General features: G+C 38.3%; 1 protein-coding gene across 1 annotated transcript in view; it reads right to left on the bottom strand.

Moving 5' to 3' along the window:
• Positions 1-26,637, bottom strand: part of Muc19 (mucin 19, oligomeric) — a 206,712-nt gene that overhangs the window by 160,840 nt on the left and 19,235 nt on the right. The window contains exons 11-33 of the mRNA XM_051189114.1: positions 26,355-26,452; positions 24,656-24,869; positions 23,897-24,019; positions 23,343-23,466; positions 21,871-22,006; positions 18,525-18,617; positions 17,242-17,326; positions 17,001-17,138; positions 15,672-15,821; positions 13,868-13,962; positions 13,361-13,487; positions 11,369-11,615; positions 9,747-9,799; positions 9,223-9,323; positions 8,856-9,007; positions 8,402-8,540; positions 7,320-7,424; positions 7,031-7,225; positions 3,931-4,170; positions 3,705-3,861; positions 2,267-2,392; positions 1,291-1,432; positions 716-747 (exon numbers count right to left, since the gene is read on the bottom strand). Of these exons, the coding sequence (XP_051045071.1) occupies positions 716-747; positions 1,291-1,432; positions 2,267-2,392; positions 3,705-3,861; positions 3,931-4,170; positions 7,031-7,225; positions 7,320-7,424; positions 8,402-8,540; positions 8,856-9,007; positions 9,223-9,323; positions 9,747-9,799; positions 11,369-11,615; positions 13,361-13,487; positions 13,868-13,962; positions 15,672-15,821; positions 17,001-17,138; positions 17,242-17,326; positions 18,525-18,617; positions 21,871-22,006; positions 23,343-23,466; positions 23,897-24,019; positions 24,656-24,869; positions 26,355-26,452 (3,072 nt within the window). The remainder of the gene's footprint in view (positions 1-715; positions 748-1,290; positions 1,433-2,266; positions 2,393-3,704; positions 3,862-3,930; positions 4,171-7,030; positions 7,226-7,319; positions 7,425-8,401; positions 8,541-8,855; positions 9,008-9,222; positions 9,324-9,746; positions 9,800-11,368; positions 11,616-13,360; positions 13,488-13,867; positions 13,963-15,671; positions 15,822-17,000; positions 17,139-17,241; positions 17,327-18,524; positions 18,618-21,870; positions 22,007-23,342; positions 23,467-23,896; positions 24,020-24,655; positions 24,870-26,354; positions 26,453-26,637) is intronic.

The raw sequence follows: 26,637 nt of genomic DNA, 5'->3' as shown, positions 1-26,637 counted from the left end.
ATACAAAACAGGAATATTTTGAGTTCATATGAGATTCATTGTGTTTCTATTTGCTTTGTTGAGGTTCTGGGGACTGAATCCAGGACTTTGCTCTGACCTTGGAAGGGCAAGCACTGAATCACTGAGCACAACTTAAGCTCAGGACTCATTTATAACATATGTGTTTCTCATGTGTACCTGAAGCCCTTTCATCCTACTTATGTTGTTTCTGCTTCATTTCTTCACTAAATTGTTTTCACTGATATCTCTTTCCCCTCTTAATTTCTAAGCATATAGATGTCAGGGTACACATGCAGTAGAGAAAACAAGTAGCAGCTGTCAGGACATGCGTGCACCATAGAAAACACAAGTAGCAGATGTCAGGACATTCATGTAGTAGAGAAAACACTCACGAGTATTGCATGTCATGGCATACGCATGCAGTAGAAAACTCACAAGAGTCTCATGTAAGAGCATGCAGTAGAGAAAACACTCATGAGTATTAGATGTCAGGGCATTCATGCAGTAGGAAAAACACTCACAATTATTAGTCACCGCTGACATTTCTTGAAATGCCCTTGCAGCCCTGCCTTTGAGGCATGACTCTCTGTGTCATACAGGTGGAAATGGCACCAGTCCCATACAGGCAGTCAAAAGTATGGCTATGTACTTATGTCTTTTGAACCCTTATCTCACCATTCCTAAATGAACTGGAGCAAAATGAGCTCTTACTCACCACTGCACTCCAGTTCGCCAGCAGAACAATAGCTGAAAATTAAATTGGAAAGGGAAAAGAATGACTCCAAATTTTACTCCCAGTAACACACATCTCACAAATTTAGGACAACAAATTGCCAAGTGGGGAAACTTACACATAACAAACAGAAGAAAGCTAATTACTGATTGCCCCTCTTAGAGTACACCAGGTCAGTTGCTTGTGTGCTCAACAGGCTGTTATTCCTGCTCATTTCCTGCTCATAGTTTGTGGAACTATGGGATGAGTTATGATCCAGCAGCAAAGTTAACTTTTAAATTAGCTGCCTCAATTTCACTATTTAGTGAGTGTGTTTCCCTAGTACAATCTCACTGGCATGACTCCACCTTCTACAGTCTGCAAATAGGATTTACATTTATAGAATTACAGTCTTCCCCCCCTAAACTACAGAGTGGCTTTCCCTGCTATCTTCTCATAAGATTTAAAGGTTTTAAAGGTTTTATAACCCATTTGGTTGACTTTTTTTTTTCTTTAAGAATACAGGGTGATTACTATTACAGATGAAGCTGATCACTGGAAAGTAGCAGGGAACATACCATGTTCTTCCACAGTCATCCACAACAGCACCCCCTGCTGGTATGACATCATTGTAGAAACAGCTGCACTCAGATAACTGGACACATTTCATAGTGTTCTCATCCAGATAGGGTGCACTTTCTGGACATTTGGCATAACAGCCTGCAAAACACAATAACCCATTGTTCATTCCCATTTACCAAAGCTTGTCATACTTCATCATATATTTCTGTAGTTACTGCGATGACTCTGTAGGCCAAAGTGGGGGGATGGGGTAGCAAAGTACCACTCTTATGGAAATGTAAGGGGAGTGGGACTGAGGTGATACCAACCTAAGTTAGACATTTATATACACACACTCATGTTGGCATAGACACACACACATGGGCCTGCACACATCCACACACATTCAATTTTTTCTTCTCAAGTATATTCTTATTAAAAATATATCCACTTCAGGGATACACATATAAACATAAAGCAGGCTTTGGTTAGATACTTCTTGCATGCTGTGGATGACACCTCCAAGTGTCTATTTTTCCCAAGAAAGAAGAGACACAGGAGTTACACAAGGACAGGAGTTACACAAGGACATGCCAGGCCTTGACACAAGGTGGCTTTAGGACGTTGATGTCATTTTCTTTCCTGCCATGTCTCTCTTTCCAGGAGGTACAATGCTAAGAATAAAGTGCTATTCAGGTGTGTGGAACAGGTGGTCAGCCTAACCTCTGACTCCATTCTTTCACAAGCTGCATTCTGAAACTGCCCTTTCACACATGCATGCCATCCCATGACAAGAAAAAAGACTGGCAGCAGAGCTGCAGCACCATCCAGAAAGGACCTCTGCATCTATATGAAAGGTCCTATAGAACTATTGCTAAAATAAAACCCCTTCATTCAATTATAAAAACCAGACACTGAATTGGGAGAAACTAATATTCTTTAGTTTTAAAATCAGTGTGTCATTTTCACAACTCTTCAAATATGTCATCTTACCTTCTAGAAGTGAAGAGAACTTCTGGCCAATGACCTGATCTTTGCATGTTTTGGCCGTCACTGTGCCACAAGGTTCATAGTGCCAGCTGCATTCCCCAGGTGCATTGTAATAGTCACAGTACACGGCTATGATTGAATTGAAGCAAATTACTTTCATTCCTAGTATGGCAATTCTTATATTTCAAGTTTCAAGATTTTTTTTAAAGGAATCCTAGATGATACTAAGGACAGACCTAGATATGTGTTCTTTACCTTATCAAGTCCCATTGGCTTTATCTAAATTGTCATATAGGCTAATGTAATGCACACAAAAAGGGGGCAGCTTACATACTTAACTAGCTCTTTCCTTTCTCAACTCACTTGGAGATGTTTTAAGCCTCATCTAGATCAGGAGTTCTCAACTTTCCTGAAGTTGCAACCTTTAAATATAATTCCTCATGTTGTGGTGACACCAACCATAATTTTTTTTTTATTGCCACTCCATGTAACATTGCTACTGTTAGGAATTGTGATGTAAATATTTGTGTTTTTCAATAGTTTTGGTGACCCCTGTGAAAGGGTTATTTGACCCCCAAAAGGGTCATGGCCCACAGCCTGAGAAGTACTGATTTAGACTTCTGGTTTTTAATGCTCAAGCTTGATTTGGAAAAATAAATATGAAAATCAATGACAACAACAAAAAGCAGAACTGATGGACATGGTGGCTCACTCCTATAATCCAATTATTGAAGGAGCTTGGCCAGGAGAATTGCTACATGGCCAAACCAGCCTGGGCTACCCAGTGAGGTCTGGGTCAACCTGAACTACAGTGTATACCATGTCTCACAAAGAGTCTGAGAAAGTTAAGTTCCTTTTATATGCTGTAGTCTGCAAATAGAGTATTAAAGAGATTGCTATATCACCAAACCTTGGAAGTAGATCACAATGTTTCTCCTGTCAGTGCTTCTCATTTATTTAACACATCTCCAGCCATGCCTTGCTTACAGGGAAAAAGGCTGGCTTATTTCTGTTATAGTTATGTGGCTCTGTGTGGAGAAATTAATTTTTATACTCAAGTTCATTTTCAATAAGTTTCTGTGTCAAGGAAGCAAAGTATGTGAAGATTTCAACCAAGAGTAGTATATGAGGCTCATGCCTAGGACACATGAATATCCAAACTCATCATTTATCTAGTGCCAGGGAGGTGCATTTTCCATCACTGTTTGATACATTTCCTATATGAACAAAATTATTTTTCCTAACTAAAATTGAACCCAAAATGCTATACCTTGTGCTATTTCTGTTGGCTATTTTAATCACTGCAAACAAATACGTTAAGATGTTTTCCACCCTCTCTAGGTTTGAGAACATGTGTTTATAGAAAATCTAAGAGAACAGAGAAAATAGCTTTGTCTTACTACTACTTTCAGAAAACCATTAACATCCAGACTTCACTTACGGCAAAGATTTGGCTTCCTCCATGAGACACAGACTCCAGCTGCGTTGCATGCCTCTGCGTACATTGCCACAGCAGTACAGAAGCCAAGGTACTTCCCCTCCATATCGCATGCGCAGGCTTCTTCGATACATGCATTGTAGTAAGTCGTGGGGTCCACCTAGATAGACACAGCACATGAGCGTCTGGGAAGGACCCATGCAAGCAATGGTGCTCAGAATAGTGCTACCTTGCTGTGGCAGTCCCTGAAGGTGTCGTCCCTGATGATCTCACACTTCTTCTCAGCCCAGGCTTTGCAGTATGGGTTGGAGTCACATGGGAAGCTTTGAGTTACTGTGTCTGAACACTCTTGACTCGTTTTCCAGCTGTTTCCAAATTCAAGGGCTGTGGAAGCTACCAAGGAGTGCCTTGTTGTGAAGTCATCCTTAAGGTCACCGTTGTTATTTCCACAAAGACCGCACACTTTGCTCTGGGTTGATCAAAGGGGCAAAAGTCACAGTACAAGATCATTCGAATGATCAAGTTATCTTCATCTCAGGGATAGAGCACTATATGACAATCAATGAATATAACACATTAAATTTTGGACACAAGGACAACTCACATGATCATCTTAATAGGTGCAGAAAAGGCTTTGGACAAAAGCTAACATTCCTTTATGATAAAAACCCTCAAAATATCAGCAATAGAAGAAATATCCCGAAATAACAAAACCTACAGCCATCACAGTAACTGGGGAAAACGGAATGCATTTTCACTGTTGTCAGTGACAAAATGTATGTGTATACTTTTCCCATTCTTACTTAATGAAAACTGTGAAGTTTTGGCTAGAGCAGTAAGAGAAAGAGAAGAAAATTTAAATGACACAAATAGAAAAGAAAGAAGTCAAAGCACTGTCTTTAGCAAAGTAAATGATTCTATACCTAGAGACTCTGAAAAAAAAAAAAAAACACTGATCCATTAATTGTGTGGGAAAATACAAACCTAATGTGAAAATTCAGAAGTCTTCCCATATACTATTTTATCCTAGTCAGTGTTACTATTGCTGTGATATTGTCCTCTTTTTTAAATTGTTTCTGCCTTTTAAGCCACAGCTGTCCAAATTAGCAACCCCAACTCCACAACTCTCAGCTAGGTTAGGCCAAATAACCAGTCTTAGACATCAACTCTTTCAAACCACCAAGGGAACTTACCTAAATCTCTATCCCTTTAAAGAACTCAAGATTCAAAATCTGAGGTAGAATTCTGCTCCTCAGAGAGGCAAGAGGAATAGCAAGTAGCTCACCGCTCTCCAGAAGCCCTCATATGTCTCCTTGACACTCATTAAAACCCTTCCCTGTGGCTCCTTACAATAACTTCCTGCTGACCCAGCCTCCTCACCACAGGTGAATTTTATTTCATCAACACGTCTTTGCATTGTTAAACAAAATTCCAGAGCATAAACAAAAGTAACACACCTTAAAATAGTATTCTACAACACCGTGATGAAGTAAATGACTAAAAGTGACTTGGGGAGGAAAGGGTTTATTTGACTTAAACTTCCATATCACTGTTTATTATCAAAGTAAGTCAAAGGGTACAGGAACCTGGAGGCAGGAGCTGACACAGAGGCCATGAAGAGGTGCTACTTATTGGCTTGCTCTTCATGGCTTGCTCAGTGTTCTTTCTTATAGAACTCAGGACCACCAGCTCAAGGGTAGTCTCACCCACAGTGAGCTGGGCCCTCTCTCATCAATCACTAAAGAAGAAAATGCCTACAGACAGATCTTATGGAGGCATTTTTCTCAATCGATGCTCCCTCTTCTCCAAAGACTCTAACTTGTGTAAGGTTGACATAAAACTAGCTGGCACACTAACAAACATTCTGAGAAAGAAATCTGAAGGAAAAAAAATATGAAATAAGCCTAAGCAGGGGCATAAAAGACCTCTTTCTACAATGAAAACTTTAAAACAGAAAAAAAAAAAAAAAAAAAAAAAACCAACAGAACAAAGTGAAAGTCTAGACAATAGAGGAAGAACTAACATTGTGAAAATGGCCTACCTACATAAAGCTATCTTCGGATCCAATGTAATCCTAATAAGCATATCAATAGAATTCTTAAAATAAATAGAAAAATATATCATAAGTAACCTTGAATCAAAAAAAGCATAGTTCTGGGAGGCAGGAATCACCATTTCTGATTCCAAGTTGTATGACAGAATCATATCAATAACAACAATATTGTCCTATCAGAAAAAACAGATATGGGAATCAGTGGAAGAGGGGGCCCAGAAATTAAGCTACATAGATAATTTAAATGATGGGGAATGGCCTTCTGTTTGCTGTGAATATATGTTTCTCTTATCAGTTGATGAAGATTCAAGTTAGTCTCAGAAAGACATGACACACATTTTCTTTCAATTGAAGATCCTGGCCATTATTGACATGAGAGCATTGCCTTTGACAATGTGTGAAACTGAACCATCTAGGGGACAGCAAGAACTAATGAGAGGTAAAAGGGATGAGAAGAGGAAGGGCAATGGGATAGAAGGGAGACTGTGTTCAAAAACATTATCTACTTGCATGAAAATGACCTTACATGACCCTGTATGAAAATAACTAGAGAATCTGTTGTACTTACTACAAAGTTGAAAATATAGATACATTAAAGAAATATACAGCAAATAGAGGATAGATGATAGATGGATAGCTAGATAAATAGATAGATAGATAGATGATAGACAATAGATTAATAGACAGATAGTTGATAGCCATAAACATCACAATTATACAGTATCATACTGAATTTTTAGAAGAATCTGGATTTGTGAGTGAAATGCTCTCATTTAGATTAAAGTATCCTATATTATAAAATGATCTAGTATCAAGCATTGTAAATGTTTTGGGTGGCATGTTTTTCTATTACATAGTCCTGGCTGTCCTGGAACTCAAACTCACAGGGCTACATCAGCCTCTGCCTCTTGAGTGCTGGGATTAAAGACATGTATCATCACACCTGGCATAATAAATGTTTCTAAGAATGAAAAAATATATTTATATTTTAAAGGTAATTATGCGTGTATTTGCTCATTTTTAGAATATCTACTACAAGACATGCACTTGATTCAAAATATATACTTACCTTAAAATAATATCATGTGGTAATCTCAAGAAAGCAGATATAGTTAGAATAGAATGTCTCAATTGACTGCACTCACATTCCTACCAGATTTGGTCATTTTATTATATTAAATGATAACTGAACAGAAGTAGTAGGCTCATTATGGTAACTGAGACCCTAACCTGCTCCTAAATGACAGATTCCCCAGCTTATGGGAGATGCATATACCTGCCAACTTGGGTCCAGAATAACAGATACTTTTGTGTATTTGTCCCAAATCAGGATGATTCCATTTGGAAGTTTCACAATCAGGTAGAGGCCAACAGTGTGGATGGAGTACACGGTCCCATTGCGTTCACAATCCTTACTTTCAGTAGTTTGAACTGCTGTTACTTTACCATCTTGCAAGATAATGTTTTGATCCTGTAAATTAAAGGGACGATTTCACAAATTGCCTTTTCAGTTAGAAAGTTCAAAATATGGGAGGAAATTCAAGCAAAGAGGAGTCCTGTCACACCTGGAAAGCCACTATGACTTTTCTGGAGCAGGTAAGTCCATTTTCACAGCATGGGACACTCTCGGTTAAAATACGGAATGTGCCATTTTCTTGACCACAGTAATCCTGTTTAAAGCAAATTGTAATAGTTCATTAGTGTCAGGAGCCATAGGCTTCAAGGGTAACACCCACAGACAATTTCTTAAATCCAATACATTCTACACTGTGGAGAAGAATTTCTAAAATGTAGCAGCCTGGCTGTATTCGTGGCTAACCAGCCTGGAGAGCTCACTCTAGTTAGCTTGGTTTAATTCAAAGCAAATTGCATTGCTTCCATACAAGTCCAGATTCTACCATAGATGAACAAGTATTTGCATCATAAGTATGAATCATTTGTTTGTTTTATAAATAGCAAAAGGTGTTTTGTTTTTTCTTCAGTCATTTAGATAAAGTTAGATAGTCAATCATAGCTAATCTACAAATTAAAAAACAATTCAAACTTTACCCATTAGGTGATACCTTATCAAGGGGCTTACTTGCCTCTAAAAAGCATAAACTCTGAAATCAGACATTTCATTTGTTGACTATGACAGTCTCTAGGTAGTAGTTTAACGTAGCTTAATTCACTTAAATCTTCCCTTCTCTATCTGCATTATAGGAGCAATGATAGTGGTCTGGATTTACAACAATTTAACAATAAATTACATCATTTTGCTTGGTAAGGAAATTCTAGTCATCATCTCTACTGCTACAGCTAAAATAATAGGATCTAACATTCATTAAGCACTTATTTTGGGCTAAAATGAGTGTCCTGTGCCATTTGGCTTCAAGTAGGGACTATTTCCATGCACATTTTATTGATACAGAATCTTAGACCTAAAGAAACATGACCATGGTTATCCATCTAATGAAGCCAAGCCAGGAGTCAACAAAGCCACCAGACCTATCATCACACTGGAAAACACTCACTTTTCTGGAACCATATTGAAAGTTGTAAGAAAAAAAAATCCCATTTTGAAAGTGAAATTTCCCTGTTCTCATAAACATATGAAGAATAATTATGAAGGAAAGAAAAAATTATGAAAAAGTATACACATAATCACCTCAAGGAATGTGTACTGGCAAAGCCCATCAAAGCTGTAACTTTCTCCATCAAAGGTTCTGACATGCCCATCCCCATAGATGTGGCAAGTTGTTTGACATTCATTTTGGGTACAGTTCCAAGACCCTTTTATGCAAGTACTGAAAGAAGAAAATTGAAGAGTGATCTTTATTTTTGCCATGGTTAATATATTTTATTGGTTATTGGTTTGTAAAAAAAATCATAAGTTTTTTCTTGGCTTATATATTTTAAATATCTTCATTTTATTGTCTAATGTCCATGGTGTATAATGCTACAATGCTACACCAAGAGTTTTTTTTTTTCTAACTTAAGTTGGCCATTGATTCTTTCAAATAGCCCAAGGGCTTGACTTTCTCATTCCTATGAAAAATAACAGCAAACTAATCATTTCTAAATATCTAAAATTAATACATTGCGAATTCTTCATTACATACCACTCATTGCAGCCAACAGAAGTAACACTTCCTTGTTCATATTCTCTGTCACCAAAAGAGCAGGGACAGTCATCAGGAAATATACATATCCCTTTAGAGTTGCGGACCATTCCTACAGGACAGTAACACCCACGTTTGCACGGCAAGTCTCCCTACAAGAAAACATACAGAATTAACACTCTGTCATCATGTCATCAAGTTAAATGCATAAATATAGCCACTGTACATCTGGGGCTCACATTTGACAAGTGAAACAGATCATGCATGTACACAATGATTTCATTATTTTTCTTATAAATTGTAGTTTCTATTTACCTGGACAATTTTAAAGTTTCAAAAGGCTTCACTCAGATGTCACGTTACTCACCTCAAAATCAGGTATATTCCGGGTGCTACATGTCCTTTCAGTCCTTCTCTGCATCTTGGGATCCTTGCAGTCTACATACTCAGCCCCTCTGGAACAGTTTTCTGCAAGAGAAAAAAAATGTATGGTAAATTAAGAGATCCTGATCTGTTTTTGACCACTTTATTAACATTACTTAGGTAAGAAGGGGGAGTTCTGGCACATGCCCATAACTCCAGCATTTGAGATACTAACGTAGAAGAATTTCCATCCTTTCAAGGCCAGCCTAGGGGTGTTGTGAAAGTCTAGCAAGATAAAAGAGAGAGAAAGAGAGATAGGATAGATGATAGATAGTGAGACAGATGATAGATGGATGATAGATAGATAGATAGATAGATAGATAGATTGATTGATTGATAGATTGATAGATAGATAGGAGGAGAGAAGAGGAGGTGAGGTGAGAAGAGAATCAACTTGGAAAGAAATGATGAGGGCTGGGGTGGGAAATCAAATGAACAAGTACTAAACCAGCAATAAAAACCACTTACGTATGGTCAAATCAAGGGGAGTTTGGCAAAGAAGCACTCCATCCTGGCAGACACTGAAAAGAAAAGAAAAACACATACTTTATCTCTTTACCCCAAATGATGTGACAGACTTTGATGATCTCCTATGGGAGGCCTCACTTTGCCTGGGGAGTGGATAGGGGGTGGGATGGGATGTTGGTTTGGGGGGGCATGGGAGGGGAGGGAGAGGGAACTGGGTTTGGTATGTACGACAAGATTGTTTTTTAATTTAAATAAAATTTATTTAAAAAACATTAAAATGTAAGAGCAATTAGACAAATATGACTTAAAAGGATATATGTATATGTTTGTGTATATGTATATGTAAGTGTATATGTATATGTAAGTGTATATGTATATGTATATGTATATGTATATGTATATAATTTGCCAAATTATAAGATGCAGCATTCCAAGTACAGTGGGACGGTGCAAGTTTTATGGATGTCAGAGAAAATTTCATGGAAAGTTTACCTTGCTAGATCTAATCTAGCAAGGAATATGAAAAACTGACGGCAGAAAGAACGAGGTATGTTTAAAAGGCTCCCAAAAATTTCCCGTGGATGCAAGCAGGATAATACACAATGGAGGAAAGTGACAGAAATAAGTTAGAGCCCGATTTTGCGTGGCCTTAAATGGCATACAAGTGTCTCTGTTCTTCGGCAACTGTTATCATTTGTCTAAGAAGGCTAGTGACTCAACAAAAATTGTGCTTTACCTTAGATGTTCTGGTCACAGAACAGGGAAGGGGCTACAGATTTGGAGGATATTAAAGAAGAAAGCAGAGCTAACTAACTCAGAGATGCTGGCAAGGGTTGACAGTGGTCTGGATCACTAGTACCAAGAGATGCCATCTCTGAGAAGAGATAGCCTATAATCACTTGATTCTGCAACTACAGAAAGAAAGTTTATTCTCAAACCCCAAACATATGTCTGTGAACTTGGAATCTAAGCCACAGCCTGGCCATTTACTATGTCTCTAGCATAATCTTATACAATAGCCCCCATGTCCAATAATTTTTAAGCACTTGCTAAATCATTCTTTCCACAGAAATCCTTCCCTATTCATCAGTTTTGTCTGGAATAACAGTCTGTTCTTAGGAGAACTCAAATTCCAGCCTCCTCTGGGAAGCTTCCCAGACTCCTCAGACAGTGGCTGCTATGTCGTGCTAACTAACACCTTGCTTCCTTTTATGTACAAGGCAATAACTAATTCTAGCAATCAATACAAGTCCTAGACACAGGCACTTAGCAAGTGCCTGTGGAATGCTGTAAACAGTAGATCATTATCTGAGTGTAAAACTATTTTGCATTGTCAGTTTATAGAAGCTGCCAGAACACATTTTTTCTGATGTTTAAAACAGAGTAGAACAAACCAGGTATGGTCACTGTGGTACAGTGGATTGTGCATGCTCCAGAATAAAAGAAGCACCAACTAGCTGTAGTTATACTTGGAAAATGAAAAATATGGTAGATCTGAGGGAGACTTCAGACTGGCAAGTGACTATTGCTCTGAAGAGAACACATCTCTTTATCAATGTCCTAACAAGTGTCTATGTTATCTGCTATGGGTATCAAAATGAGTGTCGATATCATCTACACACCAGCTATTGTCATCAATAAGGATGGATTTGCCAGGCTGCACAATGTCATCATTTACGTAGCAGTCACACTCAGATTTCTTAACACAGTTTCCATCACTGTTCTGGTACAGTCCATCAGGGCAAGTGCATCCGTCAACTGGAATGTCTTGTATGTCACAGCTTCTGTCTCGTTGTGAGAGTGATCGGCAAGAGCTGTTACACGTTTTCACTTTGTATTCAAACACAAGGCCACTTGGACAGGAAAGCTCTGTGAGGAAGAGACAAGAACAGTGGTGACTGTGTATACATTCAGGAAGAGGACTTCATCCCCACTGATGTTTATAAAAAATACAGTGGATTATTCATAATTAAAGTTGTGAGTGTAGGAAAAAAATCTATTTGATCATTGGTTTATTTTTTATTCATTCTTTTCAGTCAGTGGTTCAGACAAGGCCCACAGGCAGGCTAGGCAATACACTCTGTTCCTGTGTGTCCTATGTTCCATTTTAAAGGACAACTGTGGCAGGCGCCATAAAAAGGACGTTGCCTACTGTATCCATGCACAGCTAAGGTCTGTACTAAGGTGGGAAGAATGGGTCAATTAACAGGGAGACTGAAGCCTAGAGAAGGGTAATTTTACATCAAGACAGCAACCTAAGCCAGGAGACAGCATGATTCTCATGAAGAGTACACCAAGGGCTGGGAGCTCTAAGTCCAGGGACACTGTGTGTAGGACCCCGTACACCAAGAAAACAAGTGATTGTACTTTAAAGACTATCTGATTTTCACTGTGGAATATAGATTAGAAGGAGAAGAAGGGAAATAGCAAAGAAGGTCATTACAATTAGACAAGATGGGAGAGAAAGGGCATTTCCCTGTGCTAAACTGATGATAGAGGCAATTTAATGTGACCAGCCAGCCCTACTGCTTATTGGTCATGGACCATGAAGTGCTGAGAAGTTTAGAGGATACAGGCTTCTATAAATCTGAGCTTTTATGAGACAGGATTTTGCTATGTAGCTCAAATTGACCTGCAATATACTATGTAGCCCAGGCTGTCCTTAAACTCATAGTAATACTCCTGCCTCAGCCTTCCAAGCACTGGGAAATGGAGCACTAGCCTCCATACCTGACCCATTGAAGACTTTTTTTTTTTTTTTGGTTGTTGCTATTCTTTTCTTGGGGTAAATATTTATGAAGTCATATTCAAAGAATATGATAAATATTTTAACTACAATATTGGGGCTCTTAACTTACAAATGAAAAATTATATAAATCTCAGTATACAATAATTGAAGATATTCCTATAAATACTTACCATCCTAAAAATATCAATGCATTAAATAAAGGAATGAATCAAATGTTACAATTCAAGTTTTGTCAATGAGAATTTGTTGGGGAGCCCTGTTGCTTAAGGTTACAGTCTACTATATCCAGACATCTCTTTGAGCTAGGTGTGATATGAAGCACCCCCTTTGCAGCAGGATACCCCACCTTCCCTATTTAGATAGTGTCTCTAGGCCTGGATGCTTGACCTTATTTGAAAGATGTCTCTGAGTTTAGATGCCTGATTTACTTTAAGTGAGACCGTTGTTCCCTACAAATATTACCCCTGCTGTCCATAAGATAAATACATATTGTGCTCCAGCTGTATGGTTGCACTATCTGCCAAATGCAAATTAGGTGATGCCTAAGCCGCTGTCCCCATCTATATATTCCTCTGAAACAAGGCTGAGCGGTAATATTGAGGCACTCTCCACGAAGGCTATCACTACTGTACTCCCAGGCTGTACAAAGCCCTGCATGCTGCCTCTGCTTCCTTTGTACTCATTGACCTGGTGGCTCACAGATTGGTGGTCAAAGATGACAGGGAGACCACACAATTGTTCTAAAAATACCACTTTTAAAAGTATCATGTACAGGTTCATCAGTGCCTGTGTCTCCCCAGCACAGGTGCACACAGGGAGGTGAGAAGGGAGCAGAGACTCATGCTTCAGCCGGTCACCTACTCACCACAGAGTCCAGCTCTCCAGCCCACTAGGTATGTTTCTTTCTCAGCACATGCTTTCACATAGTTCCCTAAAATTGTACACAGGCAATCTTGGCTGTTTTCACACGAGCACGTATATTTTTTGCATTCCTTTCAAATAAAAATACATATATATTATTCAGGAGAACAGGCAACCCAAGTCTAAACAGCTTAATGTATTATCCAGGCATTCCTAACCCCAGAATTAAATTGTACTTTGAGATATCCAGAAATATTTTAAAACATTAATTATTAATCCACTTTAAAAGAGGAAAAGTTATTCAAGCTTTTCTTCATCTGGGATTATTTTCCAGCATTACATTTATAAAATTAGTTTATCTAATATTTAAGCAGATTATTACTCTAGTTTGAAGCATCATATACTTTAATCTACTGACAATAGTAGTATGAAAAAATTTAAGATGAGTACTCTTTGTCAGAAATCACCAAATATTTCTAACCAAGATGGTTAGTGATAGACCATCACATACCTCATAGTAGAACTTGGGATTCACAGTTTGATGGCAGGCAGCAAAAGGCCCACTTGAATTGAGAAGAATCCCACAGTTGCTTTCAGCAAACTTCTCTGGAATTGAAAGAGTTCAAAGTTAGCCTCAGTAACACCAGGTTTCCTTAAAAGAAAGCTGTGTATCTCACAGAGTTCTTCCTCCATCAAGAGTTTTGTTCTCAAAGTAGTTGATGTGATGGATCAGATGCCACATCAATATGTTTAAAATAACACAGTGCACACAGAGAACACACTCAAAGGTAAAATCTTCATTATCACTGCCTTTTTCTATTAACCCATTTAACATTTCTCTGAAATGCACTTTGCAAATAAAAATGGCCATAAATGAAGTACACTACATTTCAAGTGTCTCTTTGCTGTGCATGAACATAAATGGCTCACCTGCCAATTCGTCTGCATTACAACCATGTCATGTGGTGCCGCACATAAACCAAATTCACTTTTTAAAAAGCATTTAACTGATGTTTGTTGATTTACAAACATCTAACCGCCACTAAATTCAAAACACAAAGATTCTTAGAGAGGTGATAGCAAAGAATTTCCATGATGATTTTAAGCACAGAGGAGTCTGAACTCCTGAGAGAGACACAGAAAGCAATAGTGACTAATATCTTGGCAAATCAACAACAACCTGCCACTATACTTTTTTCTGAAACTACTAGTGTTAAAAGCATCTTTTTAAAGTTCAGTTTAATTTATGTTGATTTTAATTAAAATATAATACACTGAAAACAGATTTATATATTACCAAGTGCTGTCCTCCTTTCTCCTGAACACAAATTGACTTTGTTCCTTATAAGAAATGCATTCTTTCATGTAATCTCATAATCCTTTCACTGCAATAATCCCAAACTAAATGATACAACTACTAACCTCTCAAAATAGAAATTATAATAATACTTTTACCAACTAGTTTTCAATTCAAAATTAGTGGGTGATATTTCCATATGGAACTGTCTTAGTCATTTAAAATAATATAAATTGATCAGACTGTTTCAAATATATATATATATATATATATATATGTGTGTGTGTGTGTGTATACATATATACATATAATTTTAAAACAATTGATTAATACATTAAAAATTGTAAGCTTCCTTCCATTGCATTTCTTATTTATGAAACAAATGACATGGAGCACTTGTTAAAACTGCCACCATCATGGGAGAACACTCAGTGTCATTGGTTTTCAAGTGCTTGGATTGCAGCAACATCTGTGATCCCTAGGAAGTCCCATGCCTTTTCCCTCTATCATCTAACCTGTATTAATACAGACAGTGGTCATATCTGTCCTCTGTGAGTTTGTATGAGAATAAACAAAACTAGTATTAATGAAAGCCTTTAACAGGCTAAAACAAGAGTCATGCACGTGTTAGGTTGCAGTAAGAACTTATTGGAACTGGTGTTGCTGAGCAGTTTGGATGTGCATTATTGAAAACGAATTATCTTTTCTCACCATTAAATAAAGGAAAATTAATAACTGAATAATTTCTAAAACTTCCTCTAGCCCTATTGTTCTGCAATAGTGTAGGAAATAGAGGGTATAGTAAAAGACAACAGAAATGAGCTACCAATGAAAAAACGGGTTTCTAGACACACACCCAAACAAGACTACTTCTCTGTTTCTTCTAAAATTTGAAAAGTATAATAAATACTAGCTAGAGGCAAAGTGATCTGATATGTTCATATGATGTCAGCATGACAAGCCTGCAAGTACTAGTACCAATTTTAAACAACACAGTTTGATTCTCAGTGGCTATTACCTGTTTCAATACTGATACAGGAAGAGGGGCTCCCCTTAGAACAAGACATCATCTCCCAGGAATTAGCAAATGCCTGAGCTGTACTCTCCAGTATTTTCTGACTTGACATGAAATCATCTTCTGCTTTATTGTTGTAGGAACCACAAAGACCTGCATGATGTTGAAGTCACAGAGCAATGGTTAGTATTTCCACCTACTTAGCCTTTTGGCTACTTTTTAAAAACACTGTAAGAAATACTTGAATTATATTTAGTTAATGTTGTCACACATTTAAATAAAATCTTGTGTCTCTTCAGACTTCATTCATTGATCTTTCACAGAAATTCCACAACATAGAAAACCATGGGCCATAAATGGTACTTTGTGTTTGTCAAGGTAAATTTAGAAAGATGAATCACCATAAGGCTATTGCCTTCATAGTCAGAGCTGTCCAATCCCACAAGTAGTGTTCTTTATCTACATGAAAATATATTACATTTCAGAGTAACGATGTAGCATAAAGCTTGTACCATTTATGTATTAATCCTTTTGTGGGACTTGCCATTTATTTTTTTTTTTTTTTACCAATTATGACTGTAAAGATGAGCTCATTTTTATTATGAGAAACTTCAGGAAAATAAAAGAGCATATGATGTGTCCTACAGGCAAATATTAACATCACTTGCCCTTTAATTTTAAAATTATATATACTGTATTTTCATTTATTCAGCTACATGTCAAGCTCTTAACATACACACTACTAGTAAGAGTACATATAAAACATACTTTCAAAATGTTAATTAAATAACAGTCCTTAAATATTCTTAGATTTCATTTCACATGCATTGTGCATTGCATGCGTGTATGTAAGTGAACCACATGCATATCAGATACCTATGAAGGCAGAAGAGAGAGCTTAAAAACATCTGGATGTAGAATTACTGATTGTTTTGAGATATCATGTGAGTGCTGGGAATTGAACATGGATCCTCTGCAAGAGCAACAACTGGCCTAAACCACTAAGACATTTCTCCAGCCCCATTTCTCCAGTATTGCCTCCAAAATTTTGAATGCATGAAATATTAAGCATGCTTTGGTATTGATTCTGTGATGAACAAAGGTTGGCTGTTACATTGTCCTCTTCAACGCAGGTTAAACAAACAGGCTGAGCACACGGTAGGATAGCAGTCTTATTACGTCTTCAGTGACCTCAAGGTGTATTAACTTTTGGTGAGAGATCCAGAAAAAGTTCCAGTCTCTTAGAATTTAAGAGGTATTCTTGTAACATTACATTGCCACATTAAATGAGTGATTCCGGAAACTGGGAGAAAAAGCATTTGGAGGACTTACCGACAGTGTCTGTGAATGCATCGGGGGCCATGGACAAATACAATTGCATGGCAGGAGCTATTTGTATCTGCATTTTTAGAAGAGAGAGCACTTCTGCTTGCATGTATAAAGAAGATGCATTGAAGATCTGTACATCATCTGTGGAATAATAATTTACCAAGAAAATTAGTGTGTCAGTTTTAGAAACTGAGTAAATAAATGCATCTTACATGTGTTTTTAAAATGCTGTTGTTAACCTTACCTGAGTAGTAATAACCTTTAATTCTAACTCCATCCTTTGTGACTGTCCCATCACTGCTGAACACAAATCTGCTACCTGAAACAGACTAATGTTTAAAACACTTTGTTAGCCCAAAATAGCTTTAATGTGCTATAGGAAGCAGAACTCGCAAGCCACTAAAACCTGTTGAGTTATAAAGCATTGAGTTACGAATATCTTTAAAGCCTTTCTTATCCTATGCTCCATGCTTCCCATATTGGGCCTGGAAAGGAACTCTTGTCTCCAATTTACAGACAAGGAAACTTAAACTAATCTGGGAACCATTTGTAAGTACCAGCATCCAGGCTGGCACAAGACCTTTAAAAGTCCAGTGGATGTATAATTAACAGCCAAAATGGTCCTGCCCTTCACACACATTGTCTATTTAGGCTCATTATGCTCATACTTTAGGGTCTTGGCTCTTTCCAACTCTACTAGAAATAGAATTGTTATTCTGGAATCTTATTCATAGATTTCATTTACATAGCAAAGTCATTATCCTTCAAAATTCAGACTCCTTTTGTACATGTGGAGAGGGAGTGGAGGGCACTGGCATATGTGGGGAGGGTGCAGTAAGAGGGTGGAGGCCACAGACTGTACTGGGTGTCTTCCTAAATTGCCTCACATCTTGTTTTTTTTTGTTTTTGTTTTTGTTTTTGTTTTTGTTTTTTTGAGACATAGCCTCTCACTGAATCTGAAGTTTGTCAATTTGTCAAGACTAGCTGACCAGCAAGCCCCAGGACCCTCCTCTGTCATTACCTCCCCTGTCCTACAGGCAGTGCAGCCATACTCAACATTCTTTATTCTCACATAGTGCTAGGGATGAAGCCCAGAAAAAGTATCAACTGAAACCCCCCTCTGTGTGTGTGTGTGGGGGGGTGTATGAAGTGGGTACACGTGTGTGAGTGATTACATATACCCATGCACTTTCCTGCAGAAGTCAGAGCAAGGCATTGGGTAACTTGCTCTATTATTCCTTACCTTATGCCAATGAGACAGGATCTCTGGCTGAACCTGGATCTCTCTGAGTTTTGGCTAGGCTAGATGGTGAGCAAGTCACAGTTATCCTTCTTTCTTTGACCCAGAGGACTGAGGTTATGGGCACATGTAGTCACACCCAGCTATTTCAAGGTCCTTGACATTGAACCTCAGGTCCCCTGCTGCCCTACTCACTGAGCCAACACCTTAGCCTTCTCCAGACTTTACTTTGCGAAATCGTAGATGTGTTTTTACTCTCTCTAAACCTTCAGAAGGTAAATACTTACAGAGTTTTGGAGAAGTGTAACACTCTTTAAACATGATCCCGTCTGACCATCATCACATGGATGAAGCTCAATGCTGATAGAAATATTTTCATTCTGTAAAACAATTATTTTTTTGTTCAAGAATTTTCTCACATGCTACTTCTATTATTTATTCACAATGAACTTAAATCTGCAGTTTCTTTATACAATTCATTCCAGAATCTAGAAAGTTCTTCCAGCACACAGTGCACTGTTCATGGACATTTTACTACAACTTTTTTCTTTTATTTTCACTCTTGCATTGTGATGCTTTCTGGATGTTATCAGGAATTAAAGGCAAAATGGCTTTTGAATTCCTGGGTTGTCTATAGTATCTGTATAGCTACAATGCAACAGGTTTTTAACTTGGAAAGCTGTAAATTCTGCTGTGAAATGTCATGAGATTTCTAGCTTTGAATGCAGGTCTCAGAACCACTGATCTGAAATCAGCACATATTTTGTATGTCTTAGTGGGTTTGTCTTTCCCCATCCCTAGTCCTGGCACACAGGAATCATTACTGTGGAAAGCAGATCTGCAGGAGTAGAAACTACAATCTGTGAAACTAATGTTAACCTACTCCTTTCTCTTTGCAATACTCAAAAGCAGTTCACCTCCATTTCTTGCCAGAAAGATGAAATACCATTTGTTTTTCTCCTGCTCACTGAAAGCAGGAGCTACAACATGGAACTATACTATTATTGGACTTCAGATTACTTAAGAGTTTAGGACCAAGAAGAGTTTAAATGTACACACAGAAGTTATCCTACAATGGGCCACATTGTATAAAAAAAAAATCAGGGATCAACATGTAAAATAAGAAAAAAAAAAGCCAAAACCAAACCAAAATAAATAAATTTCAGGGAACAATGAAGAAGATCCTTCTCAGACTATGCAACGGGCCACACTGTTAAATATACACAGAGAAGAGTGCAAAGACTTTCCTAGGTACTTAGAGGGTTGTATGCAAATTAAGATTTTACTTGTTGGATTTTATTTGAGACAGAAATTTTCAGAGTGTCCATGATGTAACATTAATATATAGTGATATTAATGTTGATTTGTGGTAGAAAACAGGCACTGATTATATAATTAATAATTCAAAGGCTGAATTTTTGTTATTACACAGTAACTCAGGATAAAAGCTGCTTCCTCCCTGCCAGCTAGCTTTCCTAGTGTCAGAAGGATCTATGAAGCTGCTGGAATAATAAAGTCACCAATAGCATTGTACAGCTGTGAACCCTGTGAGCTCCAATCAGCCAGACAGGAAATGCCTCTTGGTGCAATAGTGGCATGAATGCTATGAATGCTAACATCTTTTTCATTGGTTTCAGGCTTGGCTTATTCCACAAAAGGGAATTTATGCCTGAAACTCTAACCCTGGCCAAGGACCTGTGCAGGGGAGATTATACATCCTTGGGAAGAAACTACTACCAATATAATTAAACTACATCAAACACTCCTTCTAAGTATCTATCCTTACATCCAAAAGTTAGACTAGTTTTCACCCCTCATCAAAGAAGCCTGTTTTTGCAGTAGTTAGTAATTAATTCAGAGATCCAAACAGGCCAAAGTACAGGACATGACTACTGAATTATTATCCCTAAATGAAATATTCATGTCACAACTCTCCCCCAAGAAGGCTCAAGAAACATCACAGAAGTGGTAGAAGTAAAAATCCAGAAGTTGTAAAGGACTGATGCAAACTAATGCCTTCTGGACATGACAGAGTCATTTCACTGATGAACACATAACAACAGTGGCTGTCTATCCAAGACTCATGCAATATCAAGTGCTCAAAATTCCAATATAGATAGGGAAGGAGTTCACACGGTTCCACTCTTGGCTGAGGAGCTATTGAAAGTTGAAGCTTGCTGCCATTTCGCACCTTGGAGGCCAGGCAGCTCAGCTCCATGATAGGTGCCTCCCACCCAGAGCCACCACAGTGCCCAAGAGAGAGGTTAGAGTGGATGGAAGAGCAAAGTCAGAGCCCAAGTGCTGCTCTGCGAGGCTGTCGGCCAAGCCCGCCCCTGCCAAGGTGGACTCGAAGCCGAAAAAAAGCAGCTGGGTATGGAGGTGGGGTGGGGGGTGGAGATAAATCATCAGACAAAAAGGTGCAAACAAAAGGGAAGAGGAGAGCAAAGGGCAAACAGGCCGAAGTGGGTGACCAGCAACTACAGATCTGCCTGCAGAGAATGGAGGAACGGAGAACCAGAGTCCAGCCTCTGAAGCAGAAGAGAAAGAGGCCAAGTCCGACTAACCATCCATCATGTCTGTCAGTGGTCCCTGCCTCCCTTCTTGTACAATCCAGAGAAATATTTTTATCAACTATTTTGTAAATGCGAGTTTTTTAGTAGCTCTAGAAACATTTTTTAAAAGGTGGGAGGAAATCTCACGTCGTCCCATTTTTTATAAATGATTTTTTTAAAGAGGTTAAATGATTTGCTGTTGTTTATTTTTTGGTACAACCAGAAACTAGAATGCTGAATCAGGAGAGGCTATGACTGCATCCGGGGTCACCATAACATTCGGTAGAGGGGGGCTAGTTTTATATCCTACAGCATAAAGCATACTAAGTGGTAAAGTACAGTCTCAGGCGTGCATTTGTGTCTGCAATATTTTCAGTCGTATCTGGTCGCATGTTTCTAGTAGAACCATTTCCTAAAAAAACACTCCTCGGTCCTTGCCCTGTCAGAACTGTCTCTGATGGTCATGGCCGTCCATTTTCCTAACAGCTGTGATAATGTCTGTGAAAGGTGGACATTTTGAGTATGTACTGTGTGTGGCAGAAAATTGTGAGTCAGTGGAGTTGAGGGTTGTGAGCAATTGAGTGTTACTAGGGAAAACCCGACACGTGTGAGGCTAGGACATCACTGGAATAAGTTCAGAGAGAAACAACATTTGGCTTTTTGGGGTACACAGTGTATAACTCTTCAGAGATGGGGCACATGTGTTAAGAATTGAAATGTCTCTATACTCAATTGCAGTTGTGAAAGTGTAAAAAAAAAAAAGTTGATGCTTGCTTCGAGAGGAGTCTGTTTTCTTTATGGGTGTAGTCCTTAGTAGGTTACCCATGTCCCAGTTGATAACCAATACCCATGTGCATAATGACAGCAGTAATTGGACACAATTCATTATAAAGAAGAGGAGAAGGAAACAAAGTTGATTTTGGGGGTGTTATCTAGGAGGGGGAAGTGGGAAATAGATATGCTCTAAATACATTGCATACATGTGTGAAATTACCAAAAATAAATAACATAAAATGAATTGTGCTTTAAATTAGTTGTGGATTTGTTCATTTTTTCACAGCTGTTATAGGCAAGTACTTACATGGACTGCCACAAAGTGACAGTCTCCAGGGTGGTTAAATGTATTGTCATCAAAAGTGGTAATTAAGCTCCCTTCCACTTTACATATCCCGGGACATAGAGCTTTGGTACAAGACCACTTAGCTTCGTGGCAAGTGCTATGGAATGTAAAGATAAGTCAAAAGTCAAATCTTATGCATGGTGAACAAACACAAAATCATTAGAATATCATATACAAAGATGACATGTGAGCAATCCCCATCAGGTCATTCCCCACCCAGCAACAGCCCAGATAAGGTGTCTCATCATTGTTGATATCATGATATTTTAAAATATATTTTTTTTGAATAAAATCAATAACTTCATGAATTAAACATATTATAAATCATGAACACTGGATTTCAGGGGTTTATCTATGTGCTGCTTTATTAGCATGAAGGCAACTGGTACAAACTACAGTATAAATTTGTACTTTGCAATGTTGTATAGAAGTGCAGAGACAGTGAGCTTTAAGAAGATGTTACTTCTCAAAACATAAAAATTAAAACTGCCATACGACACAGATATTGACCTCCTGGGCATAGAGTCACAGAACTCAACTTCCTACAATAGAGACATGTGCTCCCTGATGTTCATTGTTGTTTTATTAACTATAGCACAGAAGTGGAACCGTCCTAGTTGTCCATCAACAGATAAATGGAGAATAATAATCTGGCACATATATGGAAATCTACTCATCTTTAAAGAAAAGTATACTCACAACATATGCAAGAAAATGGAGGGAATTAGAATGTCTGATAATATTAAATGAAATGAAATTACCAAATCTCAGAAAGAGATATACCTACATGTTCGCCCTAATACTCAGATCTTAGCCTATAGTGGATACATGTGTAGCTGTAAACAGATGTAATGTGGTTAAAGTATAACATTAAGTAGAACAATAAAGGCAATAAAAACCAAAATGCTTACTAATGAGTTCCTATATACTGTATTTTGTGTGAATCCTTTGTATGACCTCTCATGATCTAATGTATTCTCAAATAAAAGTCATCCTTCAGTGACTAGTGTCCATACATAAGGGTCTGTTCACCTACTAGAGACCTTAACTTTATGTTTTAAAGTGTTTAAATATTCCTGTAGTTCTTCCTAAGTATTACTAAACTTACTGTATTATGCTTTAAACACAAGTTTAGCTATCCAAATGGCAGAGTGTGAAGATTAGAAGAAGTGGGTTCAAAACCATATAATTTAAAATTTTCTGAGAATTTATGAGGAATTGATTTATTTCCTCCAATCTGTAAGAGTAACATGCCAGGAATTTATAAACACTGACAATTGTTTGTTAGCTTGTTTCTTTTTTCCCCATGGCATGTTATAGTCCTAAGAAGCATCATATTTTTTCTGGATAAAATTTAAATAACTTTAAGCATGAATAAAAGCCTTGATATTATCTTAATGTTCATAAAATGTAATCGAAAAACACACACATACCACTGAGAACCACAGGGGCCTTGTCGGACTTCTCCTGACTTGTACACTTTCCCATTAGATTCACAGGGACATTTTTCCTTTAATACACACTTTCCTTTCTCTCCAATGTCATCCAATATATAACCTAGAATGCAAATATAGATATAGTCTCAAAATTATATGAACCTCAGTGAATTCTTTAACAACAGTAGCCACTCCTGAACTATTTATATTTCTAAGGCAAGTGTGCCCTGAAACGCTATTTTCTTTATAGGTGATACTTTTTCATTGGACTGACAAGAATGTAGATGAAAATCCTCAGAGGCTGAGTTACTGCCCCATAGAGATATAGTGACAGGATCTACTAAGCCCAATGTAATCTATAGAATTTGGGAAAACTCAGTAGTCAGAGATAAAAACACAAATTAGCTTTGAAAGTACTTGGCATTCTTCAGTAGATTGTCCAAGGATGGATACGAATAATCTAACTGTTGCAACCATGTTTTGGATCTACAACTGAATGTATTTTGTCTAGTATTGCTGTGTTGGTGTGAATATGCTCACAGGTAACTTACCTTCTGGACAGGTGCAGCCACTCACACATTCACTGTCTTGAAAAGGAGCCACATTAGAGCAAGTTGGAGGATTTGAAGGTCCACATTCTTTGTAGATGTGCTTTCCTGGACATTGTTGCTTTTCTGAAGATATACAGAAATATGTTTATTTATAAATTAAAGGAAATTAACAGGGTAAATGTACAGTTTTCTAATGATCCTTTCAAATGGGACTCATTGGTTCTCTTTCAAGATGCAAATCCATCTTTATAGACACTCCAGAGAACAAAATGATGCCAATTTCTCAAACATTATTTCACTGAGTAGTTTTTAATTTAGAGGGAAAGTAAATGGTATCATTCAATGTCATCCCATGTTGAATTTGATATGAAGTTCTATAAAGATTAATGAAAGTATAAATTGTACTTATGTGTGTATAAAGCTCATTTTGCATTTTTCTAATTTTTTAAATTAAAACACTTTAAGAGCAGCTATTTAAAAAATCAGCTACGTTTTGTAGAATTTACATAATTTCTCCCCTTAAGTTTGCTGATGATCCTATTAATTAAAACCTTAACACAAAAATCCACAACAAGGCAAGCCATATCACAAAATGAGCCTCACAACAAGTTAGAGACAAGACCTCTTTAGCTCTCACTCCCTTTCTGGACCTTAGAACCATTCAAGAAAACTGTTTTGAGATGTAGCTCAAGATAAAATGTGAATTTGTAAGAAGTTAGTTTTTCACAATCTACCATTATTAAGAAAAAAAGCACCTACCACAAACTACAGCAGAGTCATCTCTCCAGTGTTCAAAGACACCAGGACCATCATAGGCACAGAGTCGGGCCAGTTCGGAGTAGGTGGCACACGTAGTGTTCTTGCCGCCTCCAGTTCGGCAATACTCATCAATGCACACATTTTTGTACTCACTGGATAAAGCAGAAACCTTCCCACAGTTCTCAAAGTAAGTTCCAATAATCTTGTCACAATACTGTAAAAGAAAGTACATTTCATTAAAACATTGCTGGGGACTCAGATGGGCATGAGAGTAGGAGAGCTGACCCTGGCATCCCTCTTCATCTGCCATGTGGTGGTATGAGAGAGAGAAAGATGCTACTATCCCCACCCTTACCCATTTTCACCTATGGCAGGTGAGAGAACTGGTCCCAGGGTTACAAATGCCAAAGAACGAGCCTTGCCCCTCACAGGCTGCTACCCCACAGGAGAGTGGGATCTGCATCCCTTCTGGGTAACACACTAGAACTTTCCCTATTGTCAGGTATAGGTGAGCTGACCTCACCCCCATCCACTCATCTTCCAGGTGGTGGTATGGGTGAGGAAAAGATGACCTTCCCCACTTTTCCCCACACTACCTGTGGCAGGCAAGAGAGCTGGCCCAGGAATACGAAAGCGAGAGGGCTAGTCCTGCCCTCACCATCTGCAACACATAGGAGAGTGGGCCCTGCCCCGTCGTGGGCAGCACACTAGAGCTGACTCTATTGTAGGGGAGCAAGTGAGCCAGCCCAAGGGTGTGAAAGCAGAAGAGCTGACTCCACACCTCCTCATATGCCCACAGTCAGGAGAGAGGGCCCTGCATCTGCCTTGGCAAAAGAGTAGACCTGCTGGCCCTGGTGCTGTGAATGTTGTTTGCCAGATCTGGAGACCTAAGAACAGGAGAACTGGTCCATCTCATTGATGCATGATGCATTAGGTGGGTGAGCTAGACAAGTGCAGGAGAGCGCCCCCAGGTAGTGATGAAGGGGGAAAGTTGGCAGGCTGACCAACCCTGCTACCACCCTGGCCCAGAGTCAGGACTATGAGTTAGCCCATCCCAACATTCACATCTATGAAATGTTGGAGCTTGTGAAGGGGACAAACCAACAAGTCCAAAACTTCAGGATATCCACAACACAGAACAACTACAGGATATCCAAGAGGGGCCCCAGAGAGAGCTCATTATGGATAGTGCAGCAGAAGCCACCACCTCTTGGCAATACATAGATTAATAGATATGGGTTAATAATTAAAATAGAGGTAGCCAATAAGAATCCTGAGACATTGGCCAAACAGTTTATAATTAATATAAACCTCTGTGAGTTTATTTGGGACTGAAGGGCAGTGGGACCAGGCTGAACAGAAAATACAGTCTACAATGCCCCATGAGACAGTGTACTTTCTATGACCCCTGATCAAGATTTAGCCAGCACCATGTCTGCCTGCATGTCACCATGCTCCCCGCCATAGTGATGATGAGCTGAACCTTAGAACTGTAAGCTACCACTCAAAATAAATGTTTTCCATTATAAGAGTTGCTATGGTCATGGTGTCTCTTCACAGCAATAGAAACCCTAACTAAGTTACAGACTTAAAATACACAATATCATGCTATAGACCTTAAAAATACATAATAAATTTTATTTAATAGTTCAGGAGGAATAGTGCTGAAATTGCTTGAGGAGGAAACCAGATTGCCTACCTGTACTCCATCTTCACAAACTTCATTGTTTCTGCTCAAAGCGCTGGGACAGTCATTGGAAATTTTACTATTGGCAATGTGCTCATTAATATCTTGACCTGAAAATCAAAGCATGATTTCTAGATATTCATTTGTACTTTGTTTGTAAGCTACATATATTCTTGGCAAGGTAAATATATTTTGATTCTGTTTCTCATCCTCTAGAGGAATGCAAATTGTTAGTAAATTTATCTAAATGTGAATTTTTTTTCTTCAGAATGAAGTTTTCTTAGGAACAATCTTC

This window comes from Phodopus roborovskii, unplaced genomic scaffold, assembly GCF_943737965.1.
Source record: "Phodopus roborovskii unplaced genomic scaffold, PHOROB, whole genome shotgun sequence".
Taxonomy (NCBI): Eukaryota; Metazoa; Chordata; class Mammalia; order Rodentia; family Cricetidae; genus Phodopus; species Phodopus roborovskii.
This window is presented reverse-complemented; position numbering and strand designations above follow the sequence as displayed.